Raw genomic sequence first — 22535 nt, 5'->3', positions numbered from 1 at the left:
ATGATTTATTCGAATTTGAATATTCGGATACGATTTGAATCCGGATAAACGGATACGGATAATATCCGAATTCGAATAATATCCGTCGGATGTGAATTAAGTAACGAATAATAATTATCCGTCGGATTCGGATACGGATACGGATATTGAATGTTGTAATCGAATTCGAATTCGGATATAGCACTATCCGATTCGATTTCGATCCGTTTACATCCCTAGGAAAACCCATGGATTGTGTGACCATTAAACTGTTCGAGTAATTTTTTGTTATTGCTTCCCAGGCCTTATATTGCTAAGTTGATCTCAATCTCAGTTATACTTTCCAATTCGCAGGAAAATCAAACTGTCTCCTGTTAATTCCCAAGCACTGGAAAAGAATCATCCGTAATCAATTCCTATTTTGTTAATATCTTTCTTTCCCTTTCAAGACTGTTTTCATAACTTTATGTCTCCTCCTTTTCAAACATTTTAACCACCAATAATAGCTAACATGTGTACGCTAGAAAAGATGTGGCCGAAACCATAATAGAAAACTAAAGCTAGTTTCCACTGGATCCACCACATTTCCAATCACACAGTAAATGAATCATCTTTAGGCACTTTCAATTTTTTCGCATGCAAGCCCATCTATCTTCCCATTCGTTCTCTCCTTCTTCTATTCCAGGCACATACAGAACGTACAAATGATATTCTACAATCCTGGCCTGGCCATGTTATAAAGTTACTTGTATTTTATTTATCAGCTTTAGCTGTTGACATTCCTAGATGTGTAAGCTAATCACATAAGTAGAGAGGATTGTAGTAGCATTTTGAAAACAATAGAAGCTCTTGATTTCTTCAAATCAGCAGGATTTACCTATGTAATCATGGATCTAAATATCGTCAGTGTTTTTATCTCTAAGTTCAGCACGGAGATATCGTTGGGATTTTATGGCATTTTATGTGGCCTTACAAGACTATTTTTTTTTGCCAGTAATCTAATTATCTCCTATTGTACTCTAATATTGATCATGTGATTGATTTTTTTTTTGAATGGCATAGATCATGTGATTGATGGAATTAAGAAAATCCTCTTAGCCAATTAGGATCTATGTTTCCACAATGAGCGGGATGTCATGAATTTGTGTTGATCTAATTAGTTATGGGCCAAGACCCCGGAATACCTCGGCAGTAGTTATATGACCATGGTACCTATGGATGGAATTTTAGCCCTCGATATGATATTAGAATGTTCTATTAGGATTTGCTTGAAGGGTTTGGCTCGTGAAGATTGCTGACCCAATGTGTTTGAGGAAGCACATGGATCGTGGGTTGGTGTGTTTCACACTCGAATGTACTCATTCACAACATGTGAAAACACACCCATACATACGCGAGAGATCCGGTAGTAATTCAACATAATTGGCCTCATGTACATTTTTTCAAGAATATGTTAAATTGTGTGCACGGCATCACAATAGTTCGTATACAACATACTTAAGTAGAGACGTCGTTGTGGTGAACTCTTTTATATGATGACATGGGGCACTACACGGTACAGAGTGAAGAATGCCATACTTAAGTAGAGACGTCGTTGTGGTGAACTCTTTTGTATGATGACATGGGGCACTACACGGTACAGAGTGAAGAATGCCTATGATGAGACTCATTGTAATGTAATAATGATCGAAGTTGAGGAGTTATCTGTGGAATTTCTAATCATTTTATATTTAATTTGGGTGCATTAAGAGCGTTCAATAGATGCACGGTCATTAAATATAATTACCTTGATAATTCTGATGATTGATGATGACAGATTAAAATTTGTATTGGAATATTTTTGAAGAAAAATAAGTGACGTAATTTTTGTAAGATTAATCTATTATTAAAGATTTAATTTATCAAATGATTATGTTGTGGTAATTTGCAAAATGATTAAACATTTTGGTTGATCGAAGTCAAGGAATATTTTGAATTGAGTAAGTATGAAAATAAAAGGAAAATTGAAAAGTAATAAAATCCCTTGATTAAGTCAATTCAAAATGATGGCTTGATAAATATATTTCTAAGGGTTTAATAAACATTGTGGCTCAAGAGAAATGATCAATTCATGATAGCTAGATTGATAACTAGAGTACTGGTTAAAGGGTCGACCAATTTTTCTCTTTCAAATTGGGAAATGCAAATATAGCCGTAGATCCAGGGCTTAATTAGGGGATCGATGTCTATAAAATCCAAAGAGATTCTAATCCCTGGGGCTTTTTAATTAGCATTGAAAAATTAATGAATTTTAGGATTGGAAGAGAGCAGCATCGATCTCAAAGGTGAACATGGAGTAGATTGATTTGGTTGATGAATCAAAACGTCCAGATCTCTGTTCGTCTATCCGTTGCAAATAAATCGATTTAATCCCTCTTGCTTTCGAACTCTTACGATTGTTGCTTTCACAAGTCCATCGAAACCCTCGAACTGAGGTTGGACTTTTGCAAGACAAGAGTCTTCCTTAAGAAAGGGATCTAATTAGATGACTTATTAAATGCCACCATTGTCCATGTTTACAGAGATGGCAATTTAAATATCACTTCTTAAATGCTAGGAAGGTTTCTAGTTCTAACGTGGCATATTGGGAAAGAGAACATAGGTCCATAAAAAAATATTCAAGATTTCAAATACATGGTCGAGGTAGCCATTTGCATGTATGGAGTATACACTACGGAAATCATCCTTGCCACAAAAGTTTTTAAAAAATCCCAAACGATGCAAAACCACTTGCTTCCCTTCTCTTCACTTAAATACCACAAGACAGCTCAAATGTCATATATCTAACAAAAGCATATTTAATTTTCACGAATGAAAAAGGGAAAACACCAAGAAAATTAAAACCTCGTAAGTTTCGGGTAATGGATCATATGAAGACACCATCTCTTATTATCCTTGATCACATCGAAACTCAAAAAAGCATATCTTTATTCATTTCCCTAGCACCATCGCTCGTTTTTCCTTAAATACATGAACAGATGCATGAACAACAAATTGCCTTTACTAGATTCAAATCCACCCTTTAAATGGCATCCTTAAATAACCACAAAATTCACCATAAAAGAAGACACCCCATCCCCTCGGTCTAATTCGAGAAAAGATAAAGAAAGAAAGAAGACCCATCAGAATAGAACATATTAGTTAGCTTCCTGATCTTTCATCAGTAAGGAAAAAATGTGTAGAGAGAGAGAGAGAGAGAGAGAGAGAGAGAGAGAGAGAGAGAGAGAGAGAGTTGGGTTTACAGATTCGTCCACGAATAGTTGCAGAAGAAGGCGACCGAATCAGGAACATAATCTATCTTTATTCATTTTCCTTAGATACATTGACAGATACATGAACAACAAATCGCCTTTACAAAAGTTAAAGCTATCCTTTCATTGACAGCTTACATAACCCAAAAAATTAATCACCATAAAAAACCTCACCACACAACCCTCAATCTAATTCATGAAAAAGAAAAGAAAAAAAACACCCATTAAGACTAGAAAATCTTAGCTTTCAAATCTTTCTTCATTAAGAAAAAATATACCCAGAGAGAGAGAGAGAGAGAGAGAGAGAGAGAGAGAGAGAGAGAGAAGCAAAATGATAAATGAAAACGAATTGGGTCTATGGATTTGTCGTCGAATCTTCGCAGAAGAAGGCAACCGAGTTGGGAACATCATTGTGGCACAAAGAAGAGCCAGAAGGAGGGACATAACCTTTTGGTAACATGGCTGAGAAAGGCCTTGATCCCAAGTTCTTGACATTCTTCTCCTTCTTACTCTTCTTGAACTCTTCATTCAAGTAAGGCCTTGTGCTCTTGATCTTGGGCACTTGGTATCGGGTGTGCACTTGTGAATGAACATTGGGTTGGATTGGCCGTGATAGAGAAGGAGAAGGCAAAGCAATGAGGAGAAGGAAGTGGAGAAAGAAGAGAAAGGCCCAAGAGGCAAAGGAGTGGTTGAAGCCCATGGGGAGTTAGGGTTTATGGGGTGGTGATGGATTAGCATTAGTGCAACAAGAGGAAGAGATGTAACGTATATTCAAAGAGTTAGATATATTATAGGTTATATAAGACGAGAAGGGCAGTAAACAAAACTAAAAACATTCTTTGTTTTTTTTCTTTCTTTTATTATATCACTCTTTCTTTTCTTTTTCCTTTTGGGTTATGTTATTATCTTGGAAATTATTTGTTTATGTTTTAAAAGGGTTTTTGTTTCCCCTTCTTGGGGGGTCTTGCCTCAATACTTATTGTACTTCATGGTCCCTTTATTCCTTCTTTTTGACCTAAAAAAAGGAGAGATGTCCCCATTTCTTTCAATTATTTTTCTTCTTTCACTTTTGCAAGCCTGGTTTATTTTGTTAAGACAATTACATGATGGAAATTAAATAAGTTGCACAGGAAAAGGGTAGAGGGGAATGTTACAGTATAATTTTTTCATCGATCAAGGTGGTGCGATCTCAACTGCACATCTGGTGGACTGACCATAAATTAGAAATAGCCCGAGAAGTCACAATAATGGGGTGTACTTAACCATTTGAACCAAGGATTTTTACTCATTAGTGTAGATTATATCATCATTTATAGTTTTCTCTAATTCCAAGATTCCAATTTAGAATCACATTTCCAATCGCAAGGGATCATAGTTTCAGTTGGTCCAACTAAGTCTCAGCTGGGAAGATTTTCTCACAGGAACAATGGTGAAAATCATGAGTTCAATCGTTACTATTTTTTTTTTTATATAGTGAAGTGCATTTGGAACATTTAGAAACATTAAAATTATTTTCTTCTAATAATGTAATTAAATGGATAATCTTCTGATTAATGATGGTTTAAGTAAGTCTAAAAAGCTTAAATTTCAAAAGATTACATAAAACTACCTTAACATGATTAAAAAAAATGAAAATTGGACATCCTTAAAGGCCAAAAGTAGCCTCGAAGACAGAACCTGGATGAGTGAGAAGTAGGACAGTTGGTGTTTGTTCACCCATATTTTGTTGGGTGAACTTTTAACTTGTTGAGGGTGCATGGTTCAATTAGAAGGGTAAGATGGTGCCTAAATTGCACCAATCAAGGATCGCCACTTGGCATTTCGGGAGGTATGGGTTCTTTTGGGCACGTGGATGCTTTTGGGCAATCATGAAAAACACTGGACTATATAATCTCATTAATGAAAAATAGTAATAAGTGTTTTCAATGTGTAGTGAAAATGTAGCAATCCTCTTTGGAAAATATATGTACTAGTAGGTGAGATGAAAAACATTAGGAGCTGTTTGGATGTATGGAAAATTTTTTCCATAGAAAATGAATTTTCCAATATTTGGTAATATTATTTTTCATGATTTTTTTAATAAATAAAAAACCTTTCGATGGAAATTAAAATTTTCCGTATTTCCCCCCCTAGATCTAAACAAGTTTTATTCTTGGAATGAAAGGCAGATCCCAGAAGTAGGCTTTCAAGGTATTTGATTTTTTGGGTGCTCATTTTACTAAGTTAACTTCTAACCTTTTAATCAATCTGATACATTTTCAAGATTAGGGCTGTGATTTTCTTGCTAATTAAGTCGTAAGCGGATGAGATTGGCACCATATGATACTAAACAATGGTTTCTATAAAATGATAGAATGGCTTAATCATAGTCGAGTCCGACAAGTCCCGTCCCAATCAATCCTAATGATCAACTTTTATGTCTCACGTGGGCTGTTGATCTTGTAGACCATGATGAGGGGCCCGCATGGTCTTGGTCCCATGCCTACCTAGCCTTTTCTAAAATGATGTTTGATAGATCTATGGGTTAGGATCATCCAATCAAGGTGGTCAGATCAATGAATCCAACCAAGTCCACTTACACTATTACAAAAGAGCCTAAAAATCGCGTCTTTTTGGGAATTTTCGTTACAATTACTCAATGCAAGGATAGTAGATGAGAATATGAGAACAGCTATTAGTTAGGAATATGGGTTTTTAGACAACTGGAGGAAAACCAATTGGATGGTCAGTAGTTCATACATTCGAATGCCGTGATCTAATCTTTGATTGCTGATAAAATCTCCCCGGCCTTATATCAAATCGTGGCCATCAAATTTGTCCGCATAGGTTTCAAGTTCAAATCGCTCCCTCGTAATTAATAAAATGTACCAAATGAAGGATTGAAGGAATACCAGTTAGCGTGCCCTACATTCCATGGTAAAAAGTTGAAAGAATCGGTGCAGCTGAGGACAAGTGAATCCATGTTTACCTACCATAAAAAAAAAAAAAGGTTAATCCATGTAGTTGGCCAACTAGGCTCTCATATGTATGGACTATGCCGTGGAGTGTTAGACAGGCAGGCCGCCTTCATAACGCAACAAGCATCGCCCATGGTTAGGTTAGGACTGTTGCAGATTGAACTACCTTCTGATTTTTGGGTGTTCTAACAGTAGCCCCTATATGTAATGGACCCCACGGACAAGTCATGGCATACATGTTTGAGGTGGGCCCATTCATCTGGCGGCTACATAACGCCAGGTCTTAAACATCTTTTGATCAAATGAATGTCTTTTGGGATTTGCTAGGGTCGATCGCATAAGTGCCTTTTGTGATGGACCCTAGCAAATCCCGTGTTATTATTATTATTTTATTATTATTATTATTTTAAACGGTGAGATTCATTAGAAAGCAAAAGACCAAGAAAGTCTGAGGTAGCAAAGATTACAAGGGAAAGAGGTGAAAAAACAACCAATACTACAAATCTCAAGGTGGGATGAGATAAAAAGTCTTCTAAGCTGATCTTGACACACACACATGCGAGCAAGTCGATCCGATCACAGACCTCACCTACTAACTCTGAAAATTGCCAACGAGAAGGAACTCTCCTATCTAATCATCTGATGAGATTGAGGGAGTTGCCCTCCACAATGAGATTGTCCACGTATCTCTCTGCCTCCAATCTAATACCCTGAAGAGCTGCCTTGATTTCTGCCTCATTAGAATACTTAGTACTGATCAGCCCAGAGAAGACCCACTTTAGTGAGCCACCACCATCTCTTAGAAAACCCCCAATTTCTGGCAGTCCAGGATTACCCAAACTGGAACCGACAAAATTTAACTTTAAATACCGGTTTTAGGAAGATTTCATCTTGGGGCCACTACCTCCTCATATTCTTAACCATAGAAAATCTTCTTCAGCATTGTTTGAAGTTAGGCCGGATATAGGCTTAAGGTGGGAAGGACTTTAGCCCAAGAAATGAGTAAAGATGTGATATTTTTCTATGACATAGGGTATCCCAACGCCAATTTTTAGGGAGGGGCTATTCCCTACGGATGCACGCAATCACCTGTAAACCACGCGCATCGGGTAAGCCCGGGGGGATTCGAACTCGCATCAATGTGAACTTTGCAAAGGAAAAGGATGCACTTTTGATAACATTCTTGAATGTGCTAGCGTTCATCTCTTTCCAAAGCACCCAAATAAGGGCCATAAGGATGAGTTTATAAAGGATCCTTTCTTTGCTAGGCCACGACACCAAAAACCAACTATTAAGGATATCTGAGAGGAAACCCACAAAATCCAGAACAAGTCCAAAATTTAGCCTAAACATCTCTAGCGTACCTACAATGGATAAACACATGGTCCACGGTCTTGCATGTCCCCACGCTTACAGCCATGGTTTAAAATTTCGGTTTCGGTACCGATTTCGGACCCTTCAGAAACCGAAATTTTGTAACATACTTTTTTTTTTAAAATTACTTTTTCTCAAAATTTCAGACCGAAATTCTCGAAATTCAAGCCGAAATTCAAAATTTCACCAAATTTCGGTTTCAGCCTCCACTGAAATCTGAAATTTAAAACCATGCTTACAGCACAATGGCCGAGTATAATCATCATGGCAACGATGATGGTAGCATATGGTATGGATATATCCTGTATCAACAGGTTGTTCATCCAAAAGCCCAAACTTTAGGAGCTGGAATGGACCAAACTTTAGAAAGCTACAAGGAAGGAGATGAAAATTAAAAGTAAGATAGCTAGAGGCAGTACGACTTGACAAAGAACAATCTAGCTAGATGCGTTCAAGATCCAAACCATTTTATCACTTCCATACTTCCCAATGCAATAAGACTATCACGTCCATGAGAGTAGATCAACTAATTTTGTTAAACGGTGCTATTCTTTGATAAAATCTTTGGAGTTTAATCTTCAGTACTTGTAGAATCGATTAAACCAATTTGATTTGATCGAGACTTATCATACTAAATAGAAGTATTTCTATGATCATAGCGTTAGATCGATATCTTATGCATAGGTTTCACAATATCAAATTATGTTATACTGATTTCAGTTTACCTAATCATTGAGGAGTTAGTGAGAGGACTCTTTTTTGTATCTAAAACACTAGTGAGATTAAGTTGGAAATGAATTACTTTTAAGGCATTAGAAATAGGAGACAAGTACATTAATCAAGATTGGTAGTAATGCATCCCAAATCAAGGGTATAGATTAACTCATGCTTGGCTAAATCTCAAACACAGTGTTACATAAATTCCTAGCACAGTTGTAGGGTTCCAAGTATCTTCATGAAGTGGCTTCAGCACCAAACCCCTAAACTAAGATTCAAGCTTAAGAATTAGTCTTTCTTCAAGCTTATTTATAACAATTCACGAACCCAGAACAAGCGATCGAGGCATTACCAACCTTGGGTAGCAAGTACATAGATAAGTCCTATGACTACGTGATAATATAGTGCATGATATTCACCTAGGAGCTTTAATAATATAGTCCACTGGATGAACGATCCTAATCGTTCATCCAGTGGACCCACTACAGATATATACGCCGCATCTAAAAAATCTCACGGATTGAAACCCCCTCGATAGGGCCCACCAATCGATGGAACCTCATGAAAGGTAGACACGTAGTCCCCCTTGTAAGGTCCACATTATAGCATTCATTCCAAAAAGCTACGACTATGTTTTTTTTATTATCAAGGGCAACATCACCGACTTTTCCCACCCCCTATAATTTATAACCGCACCACCGCCTATGTTGGTGCGTCTTATCTTCATTTATATATAAAACTCTAAATCACTAATCTTATAGATAACAAATCACACTCCATGATTTCAGTCTATCCCACCTTTTTCTCGTTCGAGACACGTGTATTGTATATCTCTATTATGCAAATAAACACGCCATGTGTTTCTTCATGGCAGGGGACCTAGTGGAAAAACTTGTCACTAATCTTTTCCAACATGACATATGGACATCATGCAATAATTTTAAACGTCTTTACATCAGATACTTTGATATTTCCACCCCCTTTTCGCTATCAAACCCTCCTAGTATCATACTCTTTAGAACGGTGGCGCCTCGCTTGTGCGACGCGTGCCCTTCTTATGACACATGCGCACCCAAACCCCAGTTAACGTGAGCCACGACGTGCCACGCACTCACCTCGCCTTTTCCCAACAACTGGTAGGGCACGAGGAGGACTGTATTTTATTTCTTGGATTTTGAATATAGATAAAGGTAAATGATATATTCGCACCCCTGCAGGATTATTCGCACTACTGTAACTTGAATTGACGTCAAAAAGCGTTAAAGTCTACTCACGTTACCGTCTTTTTTGACGTTAATTCACGTTAAAGGGTGCGAATAATCCTACAGGGGGGTGCGAATTTATCATCTCCCTAGATACATCTGTAAAACAAAAAAGAAGAATGTTTAGATAAGAGAGAATGTTTATAAATGATTAAAACGAACTTGCCTTTTAAACTTAATATTAATCTCATACACAAAATAATACTAGCTATTTGATTTATAGAGATCTTTGAACTATTAACTGAGGAATGATAAACTGATTACTCTTGCAAAAACCCAGCCACAAGTGCACCACATTGGATCCACGTCACCAAATTTCATTTATAATGGGCATCTATCAAACAAAGGATTCCTGTTTATCAATAAAAGAAGAGACCAACAATAGTGTAATGGGGTGCTACATTGTATTTCAATGTGGTCGCACCCTAATGAGGCATTCATCTTTGATAAAGGTTGCATTTAGATCGCTATATTCAAGAATCGGAACCAGCATCCCATTACGATTCTTATTCAAATTGCCCGCAAACAGAATGGAAAAAATTAAAATGAAAAATTTTAATTAAAAAAATTTCATTCCAAAAGGCGCGGAATCGGAATAACACCTCTTGAAGCAGGAAACATATGGTGGCATTTTCTACTTTAATTATGCCCCGGTGTCATTCCATTATTTGTTCTTTTTTTTAACCAAATGCTAAAATTAGGTGGAATCGGAATAAGATGTTGATTCCCGTGCCTGATTCCGGCAATCGGAATAACACCTAATTGGAGTCCATTGTGTAGTACTTAAGGTTTAGTCCTTCATGCAATTACAGCCACGTCATACTGAAAAATGAATTTAGGGCTCAACAGTTAAATATTCCTTCTATTAATCTTCAAAACCTTCTTTTGCCACTAGTATATTTTATTGAGATGGCCTGCCTTTAAATAGGCCTGATTATCCATCACCACCACCACCAAACGAAGTGATTTGGCTTAGTTGTTTTGTTGAAGCTTAAGATGAATTTCTGCGTTTCCTCCTCTGTTTCCAGTGTTCGTATGCCTCAAGAACATGGGATCGTATTTGGTGGGCCCTTTAAAAAAGGTTGCACCCTTGGTCACAAGTGGTTGCACTTGGGCAAGCCAAGGTTGGTAGTCATAGTCCATGCATCTAGAGACAAGGGTGGTATCAAGGGTAGGAACAAGAAGGCCGAAAGAGATGCTTACCTGTTTGCTGCTCTCGCTTCATCCATCGGCATCACCTCTATGGCTGCTGGTGCTGTTTACTACCGTTTTGCATGGCAAATGGAGGTTTGCCTTCACAACCACCCACATACTTACATATCCTTACACATACATTTTTGCATGCATATATAAATACATACATGTTGTGTTACGCGGACCTGCCTATGCATGAGAGTACGGGACTAGGTGAGACCCAACCTGGTATGGGACAGGCTTAAAGGGAGTATGGGACTAGGTGGGACCCAAACTGGTATGGGACAGGCTTAAAAGGCCTAGCCTAAGACGTTCCATCATCTCTAAAGCTTCTGTTAGGTATTTGTTAGGTACCTTACATAGTGCATGTGGTGAAGATGGCCATTAACAAATATCTCCCCGGTGGAAAACACCTTATCAAAGAAGGGGTGTGTCTCACAGACTCACACCCACTATCAGCACTCCCTTCTTTTGACAATGACACTCCTCACTTTATTAAACACTTTCTTTGTTTCTTGTTCATAGGTTTTCATGAACTGTATTTGGTAAGAGCAAATTACAGGTACAAAATTAATAGCGGAATTGGCGTTATTATGAGAAGGGAGTGTGGATATCAATTATCTTATATGAATTATGTATCATATGTATGCACATGGTAGGCATATATGTATGTATTTTGTTTCTCTCACTATATCAATTGTGAACTATATAGGGTGGAGAAATTCCGTTGGAGGAGATGTTTGGGACGTTTTCTCTAGCGGTTGGAGCTACGGTGAGTTTGTTTTTGGTTAATAGGGTCTTCTTTCGGTGCACGATTATTTTACTACATATGTTTTAGTAAAAGGGGTTTAGAGGATGAAATGTGTGGTGTGTAGGTTGGAATGGAACGTTGGGCTCGTTGGGCTCACAAAGCATTGTGGCATTCTTCACTTTGGAGTATGCACCAGGTATTTAAACTTGAAGCCCTTTTACGAAATTGAAAATGTTTAGGTTAAAAAGTGATTGTTTTCTAGAGTTTTAGGTTAAAAGACTAAGCAATAATAGTTTTGCAGTCTCACCATAGGACGAGAGAGGGTCCATTTGAGTTGAATGATGTGTTCGCCATCATCAACTGCATTCCTGCAATATCTCTTATTGCCTATGGCTTCTTCAACAAGGGCCTTTTCGCGGGACTCTGCTTCGGGGCGGTATGAACAACATCAAAATCATCATTATCATAACCATGGTTTTAAATTTCTGATTTTGAAATCTGAAATTTCGGATTTTGGCTGGGATCGAAATTTAAAACCGAAATCGCAATTTAAAAATTTCTGCCGAAATTGTAAGTTACCACCAAAATTTCGTTTTCGGCTGAGGCTGAAACCAAAGCCAAACCGAAATTTCAAACCATGATCATAACCATGATCATAGTCAGTATTATAATTTTAATAGTTCGTGATCGCAAATTTTCAGGGGCTTGGGATTACTGTCTATGGAATGGCCTATATGTTCGTACATGATGGTCTTGTTCATAAACGATTCCCAGTGGGCCCAATAGCAAATGTCCCCTACTTGCAAAGGGTCGCAGCCGCACATCAGGTTTGTTCCTTGCCTCTATATCATCCTGCTTTCTACGGGGGTGCGAGTATCAAAACAGAGGTGCAAATTATAGTTTCCAAATTATACATTGCCATTATAGAATACAAGTTATACAACATAAAAATCCAACAGAACACCTAGCGCCTGACAAAGTCAGGGAACCTAGATGATCCCCAATTTTTCTAACGCAAGGTTTCCTTTGCAGCTCCATCATGCAGACAAATACAATGGAGTCCCATATGGACTCTTTCTGGGGCCAAAGGTAATTCCTCTCCATTCATTCACACATACATGATGACTACATATTTATATGTAACACTCGCATGTAATGGGAACTGATATTTCCAGCCCCATGTTTTGGTTCTACCCGCTCTTTTAGTCATTGTTTAGAACTCTTTTCATTTCCAATAAACTGGACTGGCCAATTAAAATTGTTCCGGATAAAAGGTCTGGAAATACCAAAACAAGGGGCTTGAAATATTAGCATATGCAATATAGGTACATATATGCTCTGTTGTGCATCTGATAAAGCAAACCGTAGCTCAAATATTGGTGAACTACTTCAGGAACTTGAAGAAGTAGGTGGTTCGAAAGAGCTGGAGAGAGTGATCAAGGCAAGAAATCAGCAACATGAAGACCCCTCCTAGAAATGGATAGATGCAAAGGAAAGGCCCCTTCTCTCATTATGGGGATAGTATATATAGTCTTACAACTAGAGCTTGTATCCTCCACATTTTGTGTTCATACAAATATAGAGATGTGAAGCAAAGTAGTCCTTGCTACAATCCCACTGCTCATGATGGGTGTTTTTTTTTTTTCCATTTTGATACTTCATTTTCATTTTCAAGGAGTCCAGGAGTCCACACTGTCACAGACAATATGTCTAATAAAATTGGGCGTTATGAGACAACCTTTAAGTAAACATGGTTTGTCGACGGCTAAGACACTGTTTGATTTGGAATTTGACGAGCGACATGTGAAACCAAACTTGATTATCGGACTCGAAATTAAACTAACTTTGAGTGCAATTATCAGTTTTGGATTCACAATCGGTTCTCAAGTTCCAAAATAAACAAGGACTGAAGGATGAATGTATTTGCAGCATGAACAATAATTTTAGCTCCGGGATAGAAGCCTGATTTCCAATTCTAAGAGCAAATTGTTGAAATGCATTCCAGAATTGTCTTATGCTTGTAGATTAAGCTAGGCCGAAGATGATCAAATCCTTAAACGTCTCCAAATCAGGACGGGCAAAGATTGAACCATGCAAATGTATATGCTATTGTTATTGATGCCATTGGCTGACTAGTCCATGGCTATTGCCACACCAGAGTCCATGGCTGCTGCAACGACTATAACATATTCCACTGGAGACTGAAGAATGTTTCCTCTGTACCTATGTAGAATAGTACCTATGTAGAATATGTATTTTGAATATTATTAATGTTCACTTGTATGCATGGTTTAAAATTTCGACCAAAATTTTGGATTTCGGTGGAGATCCACAAATCTGGCCGTTTCCTACACCATCTTTGCTCCTCAACCTCTCCCTCCAGTAGGAAGTACCCCTTTCCCTTTGTCTCTCTCTCTCTCTCTCTCCCTCAACATGAGCAGGCAGATCTATTCATTTTGTATTCAAAACTCATTTCCAATTCCAAATACAAAATACGAGGTATCCAAACAGGCCCTAAATGTTACTTTTTTATCTTGTATCATTGGATTTTCATAGAGTATTAGAAATAACAGAGTAAATTATCAGCATAGGAACAATGCAGGTTCCTGGTCCGTGCATGAAGATATAAGGGATTATAAATTTATGAAGTATTAATTATTAAAGCCTCAATTATATGAATAAATTTTTCCAAAATAAAATAAAATTTGGTCTACAAATTTTCTTATATTATATCTTGACTTTCTTTTATTTTTACTCAGATCATTTACTTGTGGGGATTTGCTAGGGGCCATCGCACGAGTCATTTCGCAGGCCGGCTGTTGCATGAGAGAGCAGCCACATAGGCTCATTTTTCGACAGATATTGTCTAGTTCATTTAATTCATCTGAGGTGGCTGCTCTCTCAAGCCACAGCCTGCCTGCGAAATGCCTTCTGCAACGGTCCCTAGCAAATCCCTTATTTGTGTATTTCCTTCCTTGATCATTTGCGTCATCTATAGTTTTGAAGCAATTTGTTGCCGGTAAAAGAGTGCCTACTTACATAGGTTCAGAGAAAGAGGAATGGAGACTCAGCAGTGGAAATTGGAAATGTTGGTATGTGAATCCTAGAAAAGTATAATAATAACGTAAATAAACATATTGTTCCAACGCCGTGAGACATGACTTTTTTCGTAGTATGAAATACCTTTGTAATATGAGCATGCAACAGCCAGCCGTGAAATGCCTTTCCGGTTCATGGCAAAGATTGGGTCTTCGGCATAAGTCTCGGGTTTGCTCCTGGAGACGTGTGATCGATTCCCACCCGGGCTTACCCGATACGCGTGGTTTACGGGCTATTGCGCGCATCCGTAGGGAATAGTCCTACTTCCAAAGGGGGTGGGGACACCCTACGTCACCACAAAAAAAAAGAAAAAAAGATTGGGTATTTTTGCTTGAAAGGACAATGTACACGGTAAAATTCTGATTGGATGACTATAAATATATGATTGATGAATGCCTTGTCTTGAGTAGTTCCAAATCAATTATTTGCCTCAGTTCAATGGACGGATCAAGTGTTATGGCAACCAGATTACAGAGTGCATATATTTTAGATTGACAATTTGAGAAAGCATCAATGTTGGCTGATTCAAATCTATCACGGATGGATTCTTCATCTCAAGCAGCTCCAAATCGATGTAAAACTTTCCCCAATCAAGCACTTAGCTCAAAGGTTATGACAGCTAGATGATGAGTACTAGGATCATTGATATGAATACACAGTACTTGTTGTTTTGTTTTCTTAACTTTTGATCTGATCATCGGAATGAGATAAATTTTGTATCAGTATAGGGATACTCAAAACAAGAAATTGAACTTATGATCATTGTAATTTTTTTTTTTTTGGGAACTGTTACTTATGATCATTGTATTTTTTTTTTTAAAATGGCAGAAGTATATTATGAAAGGGAAGACGACCGAGATGGACCGCACCCAAAATTACAAGGAAAGAAAAAGTAAAAAAGAAACAAAATAATAAAAAAACGAAAACAACATAATCAGCAACGGAGAGAGAAAATTGAACCACTCCAACTCCAAACGGTCAACCCCACTTCTAGCCAACCAATCCGCCTCCCCATTAGCACTCCTCCCCACGTGATTGAAGGTAATAGACGAACCCGATATTAGATCCTCAATTTCATAAAAAATGGATAAATATCTCTGAGGAGGCAACACTACTCTTTTCAACCATCGAATCACATTGAGGGAATCACCCTCCACAATGGTATTATCCAAACACTCACTATCTAATCTCTTAATACCATGATACGCCGCCATCACTTATGCCTCCGAGGCATCACATCTCCCCAAAGGGCCGGAGTAGGCCCACACAACTCCACCACTTTCATTACGAAGCAACCTGCCAACCCCAGCCGGACCCGGATTTCCAAAACTCGAACCATCAAAATTCAATTTCTATTTCCCAAAAGGAGGAGCCTCCCAGCGCTGAATAATCCGAGGCCAATTTTCCCTACTGATCGAAGCAAACTACCCTCCATCCCTCCCATAGATCAAATGTCGATACAAATCGGAAAGACGGAATATATTTCACCCAAGATATCGATAGGGCAATAATTTTCAAGTAAAGCCAATGAGGCGATTTAGCAATTCCTTCAAAAACTCTAGAATTTCTTTCTTTCCAAATCACCCACCACACCGCAAGCAAACATATATTCCACAAAGTTTTTCCTTTCTTACTCCATGGCATACAACCCTATTGCTGCAACAAACTTGGAATAGAGAATGGGAACACCCAAGCAATACCAAACCTCATAAATAGGAAACCCCATATCCGACGCGTGAATGAACAATGCATGAAAAGATGAGGCACAGATTCCCCATCTTCCAAGCATAGAGGGCAATGGTCAATAAGCAACATACCACGCTTTCGTAGGAAGTTAACTGTTTGAATCCGATCGCGGCTTACTGCCCACCCGAAGAAACAAACTCTTGGTGGACATTGAAATTTCCATACCTTGGATGAGATGGAGGATACACCATTAGGCATTAAGGTAAGATAGAAAGATTTGACGAAGAAGATGCCCGAAGATTCCGCGGTCCATTTTCTTTTATCCAAACCATTCCTCTTAATGTAACACCCATCAAGAAGCTCAAGAAAACGGGATGCCGACTCTAACTCCCTATCAAAGAAATTCCTCCTGAAAACCGGTGTCCAAACAACTACACCCCCAATAAGGGGAAAACAGTCCCCCACTAAAGCCTCTTTATCGGATGCAACTCTATACAAATCTAGGAACAAATTCATAAGAGGCTTCTCCGCACACCACACATCATTCCAAAATTTTATCCTATCCCCCGAATAGACCCTAAATCTAATGTTCAGATTAAAAGAATGAGCCATTTTCAAAATATCCAGCCACACTGTCAAACCTTTCTTCTTAAAGCAATCCTCTGATTCCCATGACCCTAGCAACCAACCATATTTACTCACAATCACTCTAACCCACAATTGAGAGCATTCATCGCCAAACCTCCATAACCATTACTCTACAGAGCATGGTTAAATTCTTTAACTCTCATAATACCCAAACCACCATTTTTAATGGGAAGGCAAACTTCATTCCAACTCACTAACGAAATACCTTTTTTCTCATCATTTCCTCCCCATAAAAATCTCCGTTCAATTTGTTCAATCCTCAATGCTACACTAATTGGGCACTTGAACAGAGACAAAAAATAAATTGGGATTATTAAATTGGTTAACGATAGAAAGCTGGGTTACATATGCTTTATGGATGGGTGAACATAGGCCACATCAACCCTTTCAAGTAAAATTTTTAAGTTATAATAATAATAATAATAATAATAATAATAATAATCATGGAATTATTCTATTCTAAACTCTGTTTAATTTTTTTTTGGTATTAGTAACTTTAGTTGTGACATATAGCACATGAGCACAATATCTAGACCCTTCATATTGTGGCCCCACAATCTCACTTTCACTGTGGAAGAATCACCCATTAAATTTTCAGTGGGACTAGCCATCATATCACTTGTATATCTATACCATATAATGGAAGCCCCTACTACATTTTAGCAGGGTTTATTAAAATTAATTTGCAAAGTTCAGGATGGATGCACTCACCCTCTCAACCCCTAATAAAATTCTAAAATCCCTCACCCCCTCACCCCCACCCCCCCCACGCCCGCTCTCTCTCTCTCTCTCTCTCTCTCTCTCTCTCTCTCTCTCTCTCTCTCTCATATATGGTTGCATGCCTTTTGTTTGCTAGTTAACATGATATCATCAAACACTATACAATTAAACCTATACAGTAAGGTGTCTAAAATGTATTTTCAAATAATCTTATACAATTAAAACTCATCTTTGCTTGATAACAGTCTGGTTCAGAATCTACCGAGGAAAGCTATAACCAAAATCTTTTTTATTTGTAGCTGACTTGGAACCAGGTGTGCCCAATTTATTTATCCAACAAAAGATCCTCCACATCAATGTCAACTTTGCTTTAACCTAGAAGAACCATGGCGAGTTACACTAGAATGGCCTATTTTAATATGGAGATTTGATCCCCAGATACAAAGAAAGGAAACTTCACTGCAAAACCGCACCCTATCGAGGAAGACGATGCATTAATTTTTTTTAATAGGTTTCATAGAAGAAAGACCATAATCAATAAATAAACTCACCTAATGGACAGTTGTAATCTCATATGCGTCCCATGTTACAGACACCCTGCACCCGATGTTCCTTTTTAGGTAGAGATGAGCTATATATGGTGGAGAGCCACGAATGTAATCCCTTCCTAAAATACATGTAAAGAAAACATAAAAATCATGAATAAGATTTTGCCCTCTACGTAACACATGAAGCTCATGAGGTTATATTAGCAGACAGATAGGCTAAAATTGGTATTATCTAACAACCAGAAATTAATCTATGGTGTTTCCGGGCGCATTTTATAGAATATGGTGTACTCGCGAACATGCTCAGTGTAGGGAAAAAAAATACAGTGGGACGCATATATGTCATGAGACCCAATTCATATATGGTGGAACCATCTATGCCTGTGTCATGATCTATTTAATTCTTAACATGGTTGGGTTCTACTCGGCCGGATTCACAGATCCTACTATCATTGTCTGTCAAAATCTAATTAAAAATTAAAGCTTCAGATATTCTACTGCTATTTTATATAGTTAAAATTTTGCACATATATAGTTAGAATTTTCGATGTATGTTTTAGTCTGCCAATCAGCAAATCGGAGAATGTACTCAGAATGACGAATAGAGCTGAATGAGGGTTTCCATCATTGACTAGTGATCGACAAGGGGTTTTTGGCTTAGAGAGAGAAAGAGAGAGGTCAGAGCTTTGCTATGTAATATGATAAATATTGAAGAGAAATTATATGGTGTCCGACCGTTAAGTCCAGTGCAGTGGCACCACCCTTGATATTTGATCCAACGGCAGCCCACTTTATAAGAGCCTGCTGTTGGATCAAATATCAAGGGACGAACGTCAAATGTACTGCAAATGTATTGCCTGCACTAGACTTCACGCTCGGGCACCATATAAAAAAATCATATATTGAAAACACCCCCTCAAATTTACCGTCTAAGTGAAAATATATTCGGGGCCAATTCAGGGGACATTTTCAATAGTGTCTCCATCCTAACCTTCCTTCTTTTTTTTTCTTTTAAATGGTTAATCTTTATTAAAATGGAGACACCTTGACCAAGGGGATCATGGGAACCTAGAGTACAAAAAAAGAAACCAAACAAACAGAACTTAAAAATCCTCAATGGGGGAGAAACTCAAAAATCTCTAAACCCGCTCTAATCACTCCTACTCGAGCTAGGCGATCTTATGTGATGAAAGCAGACCAAATGACCCTAGATCCGATCGAAGATCACACCAATGAACTCTGAAAATCTTCATGGGTGAGGAGATTGACCTTCCAACCATCTGATGACATTTCGGGAATCCTTCTCCACAATAAGATTGTCCATGTCTCTCTGACATCAATCTTATACCTAGCTAATTAATTAAGGGTTGGGTCTGTATCCACATGGGACACTCCAAAGGACCCATATCCCCTGTGTACGTCCGACCGATAAAGGTCCCACCTGTTTAGATTCTGATCCAAAGGATGCGTAGGACCCCTTGTGTCCATTGCCAGGCATACTTCTAGAATGATTCTTGGTGGGAAATGGAATAATACTAGGTGTAATCTATGTCACTTTTCTACTAGTTACGAATTTACGATAGCTTGTTTATTGAAATAGAAAGGTCACCTCAGCATGATTAAAAATCATTGAGGAGACAGAGAGCTATGTGAATTATAGATATTGAAATAGAAAGTTCAAGTAAGCATGATTAAGAATTATTAAGGTGACAGAAACCTATGAGTAGTATATGTTAGAATATGTGGGATCCAACGGTTGGATTGGGTTAAGATCTCACCGTTGGATCATCTCGGTGGTAGATTGGGTAAGTTGGCTAAATGAGGAGACTAGATAAATTAGGCGAGTGGATAAAAACAGGCAAGGAAGAAAGATTAGGAAAGTAGATTTAATTAGGTAGATTTGATTAGGATTCCTTCCCTTCCATAATTATCTTGATTTTCCTTCTATGCTTATCATGTAAGTGCTTTATATAAGCACCATTTGATTACTGTAATTGCATCTAAGAATTAGTGAAATTTCTAAAATTTATCATGGTATCAGAGCGGGACGATCCGACCCGTCCTTGACCACAGCTTTCGCAGTTCCGTTTTCCGGCGGATGGCTAACTCGGCCGTCTGCCAGGCTAACATAGCTCTCCAATTTATCCGCTGCAAAAACATCCCCTGCAAATCTAAATCCCAACCTTAGAATTCACTTCCTTTGTGTTTGCCTCATTTTCATCTCTACTTTCCCATGTTCCATCCATGGGTTTTCATCCATGCCTTCACTGCACTCGCAGCCATCTCCCCTTAAGTTCATTTGATCAGCCTCATGGAAAGAGAATGAAGTCCTCAATGTTTGTCCAAACATCAAGCCTTGAATTCCAATATCATGAAGAGAAGATGAGGGATGCCCACGGAACACAGAAGCCTATGGTGTAGACACGACTAACTTTTTCTCTGTTTTCAATGCATCCCATCTCTTCAATCTATCTCCTAAATTTTGATATTTGCACCCTCCTATTCATGCAACATTTAAATTCGTAAAGTCATTGGCTATTGTTTATGTGCCGTTAGCTTTTCCGCTATTATTCGTCGCCCATCTCTATACTTCCATTTTTTTCTCTTTAATTCCTTGATCCATTTCAGTTGAGGTATCTCTTCGAGGTGCGTGCCTGAAATAGGAGCTCTACTCAGTTGAGGGGCCTCTCTCCTCAAGGTTTGTGCTTGATAGAGCAATTTGAAATTCCCATGAAGATTGGTATTCTAAAACCAACCCATGTTGTCATGCCTATCGAGGCTCATTCTTGCCCATTCCGGCATCGGTCCATAGTGACCCAATTTTACTCGTCCATCGAGGCTTGAGTCTTCTCTAGCTCATTGAGGTTGTGATCTATTGATCCATTGGTTTTTTTTTAAACCCTCTTTGCGACACATCAACAAGCGGCATCTTCTTCGGCAACCATCATTGGTGATCATTGATAGCAACATCAGTCTTCACCATCAACTTTCGGAAGTGTGCATCAAATTGGTGGATTTTGATTAAATTTGTAATTTGGGAATTCTATTTTCCATATTTGGCAATTTATTGTAATCAAACGTATATCGATTTTCAATCCATATACGTTTGAGGGGGCATGTTAGAATATGTGGGATCCAACGGTTGGATTGGGTTAAGATCTCACCGTTGGATCATCTTTGAGGTAGATTGGGTAAGTTGGCTAAATGAGGAGACTAGATAAATTAGGCAAGTGGATAAGAAGAAGCAAGGAAGAAAGATTAGGAAAGTAGATTTAATTAGGTAGATTTGATTAGGATTCCTTCCCTTCCATAATTATCTTGATTTCCCTTCTATGCTTATCATGTAAGTGCTTTATATAAGCACCCTTTGATTACTGTAATTGCATCCAAGAATCAGTGAAATTTCTAAAGTTTATCAAGTGTTAAAGTATAAAAGATAAATAACGCCTTTCTCCAACTGCTTAAGCTTTTAGAGAAGTTGGTAACTTAACATGGTATCAAAGTCAAAGGTCTCGAGTTCAAACCTCCCGGATAGCAAAAATCCACATGCAATGGTCAGCCCAAAGTGGGACCACATGTGCCACGTGTTTGCCAAGTGGGCCACACGTGTGGGGGAGTGTTAAAGTATAAAAGATAAATAACGCCTTTCTCCAACAACTTAAGCTTTTGGAGAAGTTGGTAAGTTAACAGTATAGACCAGAGGTGGTTACCCACTCTTTTAGTAATTTATCCCCTTTTATTTGGGAGTTATTTATTATACAATTGAAGTGACAAAAGCATCTTCATCTTACTATATACACACAAACCCCAAGACGCTACTGCTAATTAGGTGAAATTTTTGCCTTTTTATTTGATGGGCACTTAATCCTCCTTATTAAATAGAAAAGCATTTGAACCCCACTTCTTTTCAAAAGATGAGCTCTGAAGCAATTCATCTACGGGTCGAGCTTGTAGCTCTATTGGTTAAGGCTTTGGTTTTCTACCTGGTTAAGGCTTTGGTTTCCCCCATTATCAGCAATATAAAAAGGAAATGTTATTAGCACTATTGTACTTTGATAAGGGCACTCCTCACTTTATTAAAAGTACGTTATGGCACACACCATAGGATGATCCAAACCGTCCATTAGATGTGCCACAGCCTAAAAAGGTTGTGCCCCCAAAACCATTTCCATAGGTTGATCTAACCCTCCGATCTGAATGTTAGAGGGTTGACCCTAACCATCTATAGATCGGAGGGTTAGGATCAACCTATGGAAATGATTTTTCGGGACCAACCTATTTAGCCTGTGGCCCATCTAATGGAAGGTTTG

At 38.2% G+C, this 22535-nt stretch overlaps 1 protein-coding gene and 1 long non-coding RNA gene across 4 annotated transcripts; both read left to right on the top strand.

Annotated features, from left to right (window-relative positions):
* The first annotated feature begins 10498 nt into the window (after positions 1 to 10498).
* On the top strand, positions 10499 to 13123 carry LOC143862530 (beta-carotene 3-hydroxylase, chloroplastic-like). Of its 3 annotated transcripts, none has more exons than XM_077373602.1 (7): positions 10499 to 10866; positions 11486 to 11545; positions 11649 to 11720; positions 11826 to 11960; positions 12226 to 12411; positions 12557 to 12613; positions 12918 to 13123. In XM_077373602.1, exons 1-7 carry the CDS (start codon positions 10576 to 10578, stop codon positions 12996 to 12998), a joined length of 882 nt encoding a protein of 293 aa, XP_077229717.1. In that variant the 5' UTR covers positions 10499 to 10575; the 3' UTR covers positions 12999 to 13123. The 3 variants fall into 3 exon arrangements, with proteins under 3 accessions (XP_077229717.1, XP_077229719.1, XP_077229718.1); XM_077373603.1 differs by having other exon boundaries at positions 10506 to 10866; positions 12226 to 12351; XM_077373604.1 differs by lacking the exon at positions 12226 to 12411 and having other exon boundaries at positions 10501 to 10866.
* Positions 13124 to 13936: 813 nt separating this feature from the next.
* LOC143862379 (uncharacterized) lies at positions 13937 to 15385 on the top strand. Its single transcript, XR_013240275.1, has 2 exons — positions 13937 to 14616; positions 15058 to 15385. It is a non-coding gene; the product is annotated as an uncharacterized LOC143862379 (long non-coding RNA).
* The last annotated feature ends 7150 nt before the right edge of the window (positions 15386 to 22535 follow it).

Source organism: Tasmannia lanceolata, unplaced genomic scaffold (assembly GCF_043159265.1).
Source record: "Tasmannia lanceolata isolate RefF3 unplaced genomic scaffold, GAP_Taslan_0.1 ptg000037l, whole genome shotgun sequence".
NCBI lineage: Eukaryota > Viridiplantae > Streptophyta > Magnoliopsida > Canellales > Winteraceae > Tasmannia > Tasmannia lanceolata.
This window is presented reverse-complemented; position numbering and strand designations above follow the sequence as displayed.